Here is a 12,254-nt window from a genome sequence, read left to right as displayed (position 1 = left end):
CTGCTGTAAATGGAGCTGCATCGAAAGAAGACACTTCTCAGACTTTCAATCCATCAGTGCAACAATCAGAATCGGGTTTTTGTTTCTGATGATCCCGTGGGATTTTGTTGCAACTTTCATTGGCCGATATCGACGTTGAACCGACGCATCGGCCCGTCTTTGCTTTCTTTATTTAAAAAAAAACAAAACGTTTGGAGCAGAGAGACTTGAAAGTGAGAGCAAAGTTTCTGAAAAAAGACAACCTGAGTGTCATATAGCATGTTAGTCATTAAAACCCCTTCCTGCATTAACAGCTAATAGAGTATAAACAGTGTTGGAACCTCGTGAAAAATGGTAAGAATCAGACGTTGTAATGTCGACCCTGATGAATTTCTGAACAGATCGAAATCATTATTTTTGACACGCTTGGTTTTTATTGTGCTGCAATGTTGACGCAGAATCTGAATCATTGTGATGCTGTAAATCCACACCATCTGCTGCACCCTTCAGGGTTAAAACACTTATTCGCAGATTCAATATTGAGATTTACATTTTCTCCTCTTCTCTGTAAAGTAAAAGTTCAATGCGACACCTGCAGCCTTTTGAAATCGTTCATCTGAAAGCATTTCCCTCCTCAGAAAGGGGTAATTTCCTTCCAGGAAATATTGCTTGAGAGCGTCTCGAAAAAAAAACAAAAAACAAAGCAAAAAAAAGAGAAACGCAGAATGTGTGTGTTTTGTTTGCCTGTGAGTGCCGAGCCTACAATAACAAAGAAAACGCTCTGTGTGGATAACATGCTCCGTGGATCTGCAGTCTCCTGCTGATATGTTCCATTTTCTCCCTTCTCTTTGTGCCTCGCTTATTTTACGAGTGTGCCGCACTATCGCCAGGGCAACATGGGCGGATGAGTGATGGTGTCCATTAGTAAACATAGCCCCCTATATGTGCCATCGGCCTAAAGAGCCACTGTCTCCAACCGCCTCTCTTTCTTCACTCATTTTCCACATTCTTTCCCACTCTTCCTCTTACCACATCAACCCCCCACTCTTCTTCCTCTCCTTTCCTCTCCTCTTCTTTCCTCTCCTCTTCTTCCTCTCCTTTCCTCTCCTCTTCTCTCATCTCCTTTCCTCTCTTCTCTTCTCCTCTCCTCTTCCTCCTCTCCTCCCCTCCATCCATTCTCCTTGTGGATGTTTTTCATGGCTACAGCTCTGCAGTAGAGGGGAGGGATGAAGCCATTTCTCTTCCTCTGCTGTGTGCTCGTTTCTTTCTCTTTCTCTTTTTTTTTTTTTTTTTTTTTGCGAGACCGAAACGACTCGAGGATGGTTTGAGAATGTCAAGCACTAGGCTGGGAATAGAGCGCAGTTTAAACAGAAGAATAGGCCACTAATATGACAGATGCTGTGTGTAGAGCAGAGGAATATTAGCAAATTGTGTTTTTTCCCCTTGGTTGAGCAGAGGCAGCAACAGGGGCGAGGATTCAGGCTTCTCCATAAACATTTGCCGCTTCTGAGCGTGTTCATTTATCGCTTCCTATTAAACTTCAATGTGAAAAAACAGCATGCTTTTATAAATAAGGATTTAAGGATCATTTTGCAAAGCCTGCATTTGGGATGTGTTTTTTTTTCACCAGGCACTCTACTGTACACTGGCTAAAAAAAATGCTAATTTCACAATTAGCTTTTCTGTAATTAGCACGGGAAGGTAATTGCGGCGGATGTGCAATTAGCATTATGTAAAATTGCTTTTCCCCAGACTTAGGGGCCAATCAGTTTGCCCCTTTACATTCTCCACTCTGCTGATGATGTGGGAGATGCTGAAGAGAACTTCCTCTCCCCTCCCACTTCCAATGAATGCAATTCACAAAAAAAAAAACCCCAAATCAGCTGGGGGTCACATGCTCACTGCTAAACGGGGGCCAGGGTCTCCTTTTCATCTGAATGGAGAGGAGGGAAATCACTGTCATCGCAGCCGCTCCAGCACAAAGCCTCCTGATTGCATTCTGGACTCTGACATGCTGGGTTTTTTTTTCTCTTCTACAGGGAAACCAAATGTTCTTGCACAGTGTGACTGACTCATTGCCTGATTGCCCAAAAATCATCCCCCCCCCCCAATCCTCCAGCCTCCCCTTCCCTCTCCACCATGTTTTCAAGTCCTCCTTCTCCCTCCCTGCCTCTCAGTTTGCCTTCACATAGATTAGTGTTTATTACTTTGATTGGTGATAAACAGAGGAAATCCTAAACAGCTTTGTAGTTCTTAAAATATTACCTTTTTGTTAGTGTGACTCATTGTGCTTAAAATATGACAAGCCAGATTACTGTTTCTTCAAACTATCACAAAAGTTTGGATTAACTTTTTTTTTTTTTTTTTCATAGATCTCAAACGTCAGAACGGCACAGTGAGCAGCACTTTCAAGTTACTGGACAGCAATAAAGATGGAAGGTAACTGGATATACTAATTGTCTTGTCATTCAGCGTTCCTGTAAGGCTTCATGCTCACACATAATGACCCTGGAATCGATGACACCCCTCCAAAACCCACATGCTTCTGTTTTAAGAGGCTCTTGAGATCTTTAAAACAGTTTGGGAAAACAGTTTTCTTCATATTTAAAATTCCCATGTTAAATTTTTAGCGAACGCCACCACTGATATTTTAACACAGTTAAGCCTAGTTTATACTTCTGCGTCGCGTCGATGCCGCGCCCATGGCGTAGACGCGACGCCGTAGACGCGACGCCGTAGTTCGTAGTTCAGTGTCGAGGGATCGCGTTGCTCTGCAATTCACCGCCAAGCCGCTAGGGGGCAGTGTTGACGAAGGAGACGTTTGCCGATGTCTAACGACTAAACCAATGGAGGCTGAAAACGGGTGAATTTAACACACTCATTAGCTCACTGAGGAATCTGGATAAAAAAAAATGCATTTTCGCTTCTTTCGAATTTCAACGGGACGATTTTCTTCGCCATACAGCCTTTTAATATTCCCATTGTGACCGGAAAAGCAACTGTCAGAAATGACGTCCTGAGCGGAACGATCACAGTCCTTGCAGTTCGCATCAACGCGACTCGTAGTGAAGATTTTGAAGGTGCGCGTAGGGCCACTGCGTAGGGTCGCGACGCAGAACCATCAACTAGGTTATACCCTTCTTCCATCAGGATTCTTGCCAGGGCGAAAAGCCGTCTGCCACAGTATTCAGATTACTATGAAATCAAATAATGAAGAAATTCGTAGAGCGTATTTTTTCGCCTCAAGTGTTCCAGAGTGGGCATGAAAAACTGGAGTCTGTCGGGGAAAAAAAAAACGAGCAAGGTTAAAGTTTTCAGATCTAGCTTTATATTTCAGCGGTACCGTCTGTGTGTCCTTGAACATTGTGCTCCTCCAACTTTAACCACTGGATGATGAAAATCAGCGCAGTGAAGTGGACTCACAAAAGCTGAAGCACACTTTGTGCTTGAATATGGACCACAGCTTAAATCTTATTGGAAAAGTGAACAACAAGATTAAAGTAAAAAAAAAACAAAAAACAAAAAAAACCTCACAAAGGAAATTCATCCTTGGATCATTCACTGGTTTATGATGTATGGTTTATGGTTTTTTTTCAAAGGCAGATTCATTACATTGCTTCAAGCAATTCACATAAAAATTGCAGTCACAGAAGAAGAGACGCATCAGGGGGAGGTTTTAATGTTGATTGACAACTTTGTATATAACTTAAAGGTGACTTGATGTAAAGATTCAAACTGTTAAATTTCTGTGTTTGAGCATCAGAGGATTCAAAACCATGTCAGATGGGGGGGGGGGGGAGATCATAGACTTTGTATTCTCTTTCTTTTAAGTCTTGTAGTCCTCAAGAGATTCCCCACAAAGTGCAGCACATGCAACCTAAATAACAACCAGGATTAAAGTCATGACTCATTTATTTGCTCGCACCTCTTATATTGCTTACCCTATAAAAGAAATGGATGTTTCTTTAGTTCCTAATTCCCATCAATATGTATACAGTCATCAGTTCCAGCCTGACTTCTGATGCAGTGAAGTCTCATCAGTCAGAGCCGAGTGCACACGTCTAATTCCCCCTAAAAACTCCTCCACTTATTTGTTCTCCGGCGAACTCTTAAAAGTAATCCATTGCTTTATTTGCATTGTTTAATCTCCAACTCCCAGCAGACCCTAACACACACACACACACACACACACACACACACACACACACACACACACACACACACACACACACACACACACACACACACACACACACACACACACACACACACACACACAGACAGTGCCGCCCAGGCTGCCTGACTTGCTGTCGTGAGCAGTGCTTAACCTCTGCATATAGTTCCCATTTTGCTTTCCCCTCTGATATCCAATGAGTCTGTCCCCTCGCATGCCTTTTTACCCCGACTGCTATACCCAACCCTCCCTAACCACGCCTAGTCAAAAAGAAGAAGAAAAATCAATACTGCTTAAGCTAACTGGGCATATTCTCCCAGAAAAGAAGCAGGACCGGGCATAGCAAACCGAAAGCGCTATAAAACATATGGCCGCACCAAGGACGAAGTGCTGGTGTAGCGTTTTTTTTTTTTTTTTTCCGGGGAGTGCGATGTGCCCACTTATGCATTCCTGCGCCTGGACGTGTACCATTATTCAGCCCTTCTGCCCTCCCTCCAATCCCTCCCCAGCTCTGGCTCCATCCATCCTCTCCATCCCGAGCGGTGTCTGCGCTTAAACAAACACATTACTAAGCTGAAATATCTGCAAGTGCCGCTTATTTCTCCACAGCCATTGTTTCCCGGCCCCGTCAGTCAATGGGATTCTGGAGGCAGGACGTGTATTGATGCCCATTTGAATAAAGCAAGGTGCAGGCTTTTTGTATATGTATGCTACATCACCATTTATTCTGAAAGGCTCTGCGGCACACACGCCCAAGTGTCAGGCCTGATCTAGCCGCCGTTGTGATAAATGCAAAGCCCAAAGTCACCGGTATACCTGATGCTTGCACATTGCCGTGCAATTTGCTGACTTTGAACCGGATTAGCATGCACATTGCAGACTCTTTATCTTGTACCAAAAAAATAAAAAAAACTCTTGGCTTTGTCCCTAATGACACTTAGCAAAACACAACCCCGTTCTTAATCCACTCGATTGGAATTGCTAATTATCTTTAATGCAGATTCATAGATAATTGTTTGCTCATTTATGCAGCGAACTAATCTCATTTTGGTGTCCATTCATCCACCAATAATTGCTTCATGACAAAAAACAGCAACCTTTTTTTTTTTTTTTTTTTTTTTTTCTAATCCAGGAAGTTTTGAAACCACTCTTGAATACATAAAGGGACATGTCAGAAGCTAACATGCTGCTGATTAGCATCATAATTGTGTTTTAATACCAATATTAACTCTGGAAATGAGTTATTCTTCTTGTGCTTTGCAGGTCTCTCCGCTCACATTTAGAACATGTTGTTAGTAAAGTTTGACTCTGAAAGTTTCCTCCCATCAGTTTGATCTATGGGGGGGGCAGCAACAAAAAAAATCTCCCCCTTTTATTGGTCATTAAGGTAGCTCCTGTACTTCCTCGCTAATATTTCATCCCGAACCTTCCCAAGCCACACACACACACACACACACACACACACACACACACACACACACACACACACACACACACACACACACACACACACACACACACACACACACACACACACACACAGAGCGAGCCAGCTGGCAGGCAGTTGGCAGCCCAGTGCAGGATTAACTGGTACCAGTATGCCTGTCTATAAATAGAGTCTACCAACTGCTTCAGGAAATGAACCATGATGGAGCCTCCCAAAGGCCCATGAACAGGTTGTGCTTTTTATCCCCTCCTCTCTGTCGGGATTACGAGTGTGTGTGAGAGAGAGAGAGAGAGAGAGAGAGAGAGAGAGAGAGAGAGCGAGCCAGTTCCCTAATGTTTATCACTGTCTCTTTCAGTCAAATCAGCTGCAGATGTGTGTTTTGAAGCACCTGCTTTCATGATGCCACTGTCTATATGTGTAAAGATGCCCTTTGTGATTTGAGCCAAAGCCAGTTTCCTTTCTTGTGCCGTTCCTCTGCAGCCTCACAGAGAGCCATTGTTTTTTTGTTTTTTTTGTTTTCCTCCCGCACTTACCTCGAGCATTGATCCTCTGTAGCGGAACAAGCCATTCGCTCTGTATGTTTGCCGGCTATTCTGCTTTTGATGGACTCCTGGGATTGATCAAGTCATTATCTCAGCACAGTAATGTTAGTTTTAGGTTGGAGCCAGTGGAAGAAAGACACCAGCGGGAGAGAAGATCCAAGTGTTCTGGGATAAGAGATGGTGTTCCGGTTATGGGATTTGATTGTAGTATGTGCCACTTGGAGTCTGGCAGGCTGAAAGGACAGGTAACAGGAGCCGGTGAAACGTTGACTGAGGCCAAACTGACCCAAAGAAAAGAACACTCAGTTTAGCTTCACATCGTTTAAAACACCAGTAAAGTTTGTTTGCACGTCAATACAATGAGTTAGCATCTCCGGGGGGGGGGGGGGGGGGGGGGGGGACACACAAGAACCACCTGCCTTACTTATATCTTACATAGGAGCAGACAGATAGTGCACTGTAATCCATGTTTGTGAAGCCAAAGGATGGAGCTTAAGGTGTAAAAGTACAATATTGATGTTTTTTTTCTTCTCCACAGTGGATGTTGTTCTTGCCCTCAGGTGCTCGCGAGTAAACGCTCAGCTTGTTGGATTCAGTTGTCGTGACGACGGCCCGTAGCACGTTCAAAACATCTTGCAACAAAGAACCCTAATTACCTTCTAAAAGGAGGAATCCGCACTTTGCTCACCACATTGTGCCAATGAACTTAAGCTAACGTACTCTGTCGTTTACTTTAACACACAAACTTAGCTCTTACTTTTTGCTGAGTTTGAAGTGTCGATTTGGAGCATTCCTCCTGCCATCATCGCACCTAAAATACCTGTTTTCTTTTTCCTTATTTTACCACAACAGTATCACAGTGGATGAAGTCCAGGCTAGAGTGGCACTTGTCCACGATGAGAAGAGGATTCTCTCAGAGGATGAAGCATTGGTAAGTAGCCTTTTCTTTTCCATAAAGCCTCCACTACAATGCTGGGAGACAAAAGTGCGTTAAGTCCTATTGATGTGACTCCGTTTAGTGTATCAAGGCTTGAATCTATGTCTTATTGGCCATTTCCATTGGAGGAGATTATTGTGTTGATTCAACACTTCCCTGTACTATTAATAGATCCCCTGAATGACTAAGATTTCGATGACGGTGGAGTCCATACGCCAGTGAGCCAAAAAACGACGCGACTTGAGTTGCTGTCGCGAGTGTTTGTTTTGGCGATCGTAGAAGTGACTTTACTGGAACCGTGGAGGAACATGGAGTTGTTTTCAAAGTGCCGCAGTCAAAGCCCGTGACTTATTCGAAGCAGTAGGCTAACTCGCCAATTAGGGGGGATAATAAGATGATTAAACCCAGTCGCTCTCACAGTTTGAGATTAAATGTAGCCTTTAGAAGTTGTAAATTTCATCTAGCGGAGCGTTTCGAGGGGGCATGTTGAGAACGTGAAATCACTGCTCCTTCATTCACATCTCCAGTGGGAGATGCACAACTTTAAGCTTCCATCTGATGTATAGTGTTAAAAAAAGTGGTAAATTACTTATCATTACTACTATTGAGACCTTGTGTTATTTCTATTAGGCTGTGATCAAGTTTACTTCTGTCAGGATGTTTGAATATTGGGGCTTTATCAGGATTGACTCACTTTGGAGCAGCTCTCCTAAAATGTAAATTTTTTGGGCCACTCTTCGGTTTATGTTGAACTCCGGAAAGTGCAGTTTGGTATCTACCACACAAGTTACTAAATCATCCATTGATACGTCATTTAAGATATGCATCTTAATACTGAGACAGTCGTGGGTTTTGGTTCAATTTGTCAAGCTTTTTGCGAAAAAAACAAACCAAACCCCAAACAGCTTTATTTAAAAAAAATCTTTTTCCGCCAGACCTTTTCGGTGTTGTTGATGTTTTTTTTTGTGGTTGTTGTTTTTTCCCTCCATCTTCTTGTATTTGCCTGTCAGTCTGAGTCCACTGCGCTCTCCTCCTCTCGTACCACAGGGTCCCTTCCACATTCATTTGGATTCTGAACAGGAGGAGCACAGTTTCCTCGCACTGATCTTCGCTCAAGCTGCACGGTGCGGGAATGCGTCTGTCTGTTTCACATTGAAACTTGTTCAGCCTCCCTCTCACCAGGCAGCAGATATCAAAATCTCTGACTGTAAACAAAATGGCTCGAGCTCAGTTTCTCCCGCACTCTTCTTTTCGCGTGCTACCTCTTCTCCAATAAATGGCAATTAGTACGCGCTATAACAAGAAAAAGGAGCCTGGCGTATTCTCCTGCTGCAAGGCGGGAAAAACTTGATAGATGTCCAAATGTTATCCGGATTCAGCGTTCGAGACAGAATGTCGATACTTGCTGACATTTTTTTGACATTGTGGAGTAAGTTTCTGACAGAACATAAAAAGCCTTCGTTGGAGAATTAGCGCCCTTTTGTTTCTTACTGATGGCTAATGGGGAGGCATTTCTGATGCGTACAACGGCATCAGAGGAGAATGAATATGCATGAATCTGAAAAAATCTGCACTTAACGGCAAGCACAACAAACGGTGATCAAGCTGGGCAAATTAAACAGGGTGCCAGTGACAGTACTTAACAGTGCAATTTGCATTAAAGCTGACAAGCAGCCCGGTGTTAGCACCTTAATCAGGGTCCAAGGACGGAAGCGGTTTGCACTGTATGAAAATTAAATTCTGCGCTTCCAGGAGCGAGGTAATCGAGTGACTTTTTTTTTTTTTTTTTTTTCTCTCCTTAAAAGCAACGACAAATCGGTCGCCTTGTTGTTCCTGTCGCATAAATGAGATGATTGTTGACTTTAATATTGCATTCGTACAGTGCATTAGCTGTACAAGTTGAAGTTGTTTAACTTTGGTAGTGAACACCTCAGTTGTACGGAGAGCCCTGGAAGTTGTTTGATGTGTGGAGAGAAGGAGAAGAGGTGTTATTTCCTCCTCACTGCTCAGACATTGATTACTTTTTCTTCTGTTGCACCGGACCATGATTTTTTTTTTTTTTTTTTATCTTTTTGCACACTTATTCAATTTGTGTCATTTTTGCACCCCCCCCCCTTTTTTTGTCTTCTTCTTCTCTACTCTTTCTTTTATTAGTTTTCCTCTCTTCTTTTCCCTTCCCTCTTAAGAAGCTTTGGCCTCCACCGAAATTTCAGTTTCCACTTCAGCGGCCCAGATAATTCGAGAACAGAGAGGATTTTCAGGAGAACAATTTGATGATCAAAGGAGGCACTCCACTTGGGAGAGGAGAGGAGATATTCTGACGCGTCCTCCCCTCACTGTTCTATCATCAGGTTAAAGCCCTGCGCTCCTATAGAAAGCGCTGTTAATGCAGATTCCAGTTCTCACACACACACACACACACACACACACACACACACCGAGAGGCAATCATAGGTATCCAGGGCAAGTTTTGTTTCATTGTCAGAAAAAAAGCACCATTTTTTTTTTCCTCACCGAGCCGTCTCCTTTTTTTTAGTCTTTCAGACACAACAGAATCCGAGCAGATATCATTTCAATACTCGAACTGGAACATGAGAAAGAAGTCTTGCAGAGAGAGAAGACTTCGGTTCTCTGGTATATTCTCAGATTTGCCGATCTGTGACCGAGCCAGGACTGTACACTATTTGCTGGTGAACAGAGCTGCGGGAAATTGCCTTCTTTCAAGAAATGGGCATTTGTGCAGAGGTGTATTTCACTTATCCATCTACTACCCACCCACCCCCTCTCTGAGCCCCCTTACTCACTCTACCAGAAATGGAAGATTGAATATAGAATGTTTTTAAAAAAAAATTTTTTTGATGAAAGGAATCCTCTGATTTAAAAAAAAAAAAAAGAAAAAAAAAAAGGAAGGAAGGAAGGAAAAGTCAACCTTTGTTGCTCGAGCACTTCTCGGAGGTGATGGGAGGAGAGCGTGGGAAAAAAAACAACAACAACCCTCCAGTGTAGGTGCATGAGAGGTTTGGGAATTCCCCGTCACTGTTTGCAAAGTAACTGTGAATATGGTGCATGTTTCACACTTTGATGGCTCTGGCTGTTGCCCCAAGAGATTCTGATTGGGAGTAAAAGAGCCGTCATCGGGTGGTAACGAGGAAGAAAAAGAAGACGCTGTAGTTGGAAGGTAGTGGTGCATGGACAGAGCGGGAACACGGGACCGCAAAGATCTCATTAAAGTGCACTCTGTGGCATGTTTGACTATGGAAGAGGTAAACCCTGCACCGTAAAGAAACCAGTGAATGCTTTAATGGTTTGAATAAAGGAAAGAAAGTGAATTCTCATGTAGACTTGGATTCTAATGAAGCACCTCCAGAACAACTCACTTTACTGTTGATTGAGTTTCTACATCATGGACATGATTCTTTAGGGACCTTGAATTGAATCAATAAAGAGCTTTGAGATTTTTTTATTTTTTTTATTTTATTTTTTTCCCAAAGTATTTTAAAGTTTCACTGCGTCTCAGAAACAAAATGATCTACCTGAATACACCTGAGGACGCTGCACGCAGCTTAACGCAGACACAAGATGAAAACAGACTTTAGAGTTTGATACTTTAAATCCAACCAATCAGTTTTGGAATACATCAGAAAGCTGCTTCATCCACCAGGAGTTTCAGGATGCTGAACTCCCCCCCCCTCTCACCTCCCCCCCCCCCCCCCCCCCCCCCAAAAAAAAAAGCATTAAAAAAACCAAAACCCTCCACCACTCATTATGGAGTACTTTCTACTCTCTTTCTTCTACGGTTTTAGACCTTACTTCCACAATATTATTTCCAGGCACCAAACTCAATCCAGCCTTGTTGATGTTTTATAAACCACATTTACTCGAAGTCCATACTTTAAACGATTTTAAAGATATTATTTTCGGTCAGTTAAGAATCTGTGATGTCTCCATCCCTGATATTCCTTCTGCACAGTGACAGCTTGACAGCATCCCGCAGCGCCGGAGAGCACCTGCAAAGCGAGCCGGCCTGACGTGACTTCACCTTTTTCTCTCTCTCTCTCTCTCTCTTGGCAACAACAGAGGAGTCTCTTGATGTTCACAACATCCTCTGATACACACACACACACACACACACACACACACACACACACACACACACACACACACACACACACACACACACACACACACACACACACACACACACACACACACAACAACAAAAAAACACCCGGAGCCTCGCACTGCCCTCTCAACCCTCGTATGTACCATCCAAGGTCAGCCGCTCGGCCCGGCTCTTCGTACCATCTGTTTGGGATGGTTGACATTTTGCCCCAGCCAACACTGAAATCTCACTTTCGAGGGGGCAGCCGGGTATTTGCATTTTGTTTTTGTGCTGTTGTAGGAAGGGAAGATATCGACTGTTTTTCATCTCGGAGGAAAGTGAAGATGTTGTTTTAAAGTACAAGATGCTAGTTAAGAGGAGTGTCGACTGGTGAGTCCGCGTTAAGGCTTTCAAACTGCAGTTCTACATCCAATGAAGAGTTTTTATGACATAAATCTCCTTTGACATCCTCGGTTTATGCACATGTCTGACTGTTTTTGTTGCCCCCCTTTTTTTTTTTTTTTATCCAAAAACTGTATGTTTAAAAGTCTAATCGAAGCCACACAAGCAGGAGGGAAGGCGTCTTTCTTCATCTCACACCATGTTGTTCCCCCCGCTGCCAGAAGGGGGCAGCAGGCCTCTTAAGTTGAGCGCAATCTAATGGGACAAAAATGGAAAGTCACATTCACAGGTCATTTAATCTCTTTGTTTTGTCATGGGCTGGGCCTCCGGTGCTGCTTCCCTGCCTCGCTTTCTCTCTGTCTCTCTCTCTCTCTTGGAAAAAAAGAAAAAGAAGCGAGAACGAGAGAGAGAGAGAGAGAGAGAGAGAGCCCTCCTGTTCAGAATGAACAATTCTCCATCTGCCTCCAAGAATTTCCTTTTTCATGCATTTGGAGGGAGCTCGCACTGATTCTAGGATTTAATGTGTGTGTTCTGAGGAGAGTTTCTGGCTCTTGATGGGACTGTTAGAGCGTTTTTTCTCTCTCTCTCTCTCTCTCTCTCTCTCTCTCTCTCTCTCTCTCTCCTTCCCTTCAGTATTTTACTTTATGAAATGCCCCTTTTTTTTTCTTTTT

The 12,254-nt window shown here is 43.3% G+C and overlaps 1 protein-coding gene across 2 annotated transcripts in view; it reads left to right on the top strand.

The window, feature by feature from the left end:
* The window catches only part of LOC306841480 (glucosidase 2 subunit beta-like), a 127,650-nt gene that overhangs the window by 15,059 nt on the left and 100,337 nt on the right, over window positions 1-12,254 (top strand). For both annotated transcript variants that reach the window (XM_079371416.1, XM_079371417.1), the window contains exons 7-8: window positions 2,352-2,418; window positions 6,995-7,073. In XM_079371416.1, coding sequence (XP_079227542.1) covers window positions 2,352-2,418; window positions 6,995-7,073 — 146 coding nt within the window. The remainder of the gene's footprint in view (window positions 1-2,351; window positions 2,419-6,994; window positions 7,074-12,254) is intronic.

Source organism: Symphodus melops, assembly GCF_947650265.1.
Source record: "Symphodus melops genome assembly, chromosome: 20".
Lineage (NCBI taxonomy): Eukaryota > Metazoa > Chordata > Actinopteri > Labriformes > Labridae > Symphodus > Symphodus melops.
The sequence above is the reverse complement of the archived record's forward strand: the minus strand, read 5'-3'. Positions and strand labels throughout refer to the sequence as shown.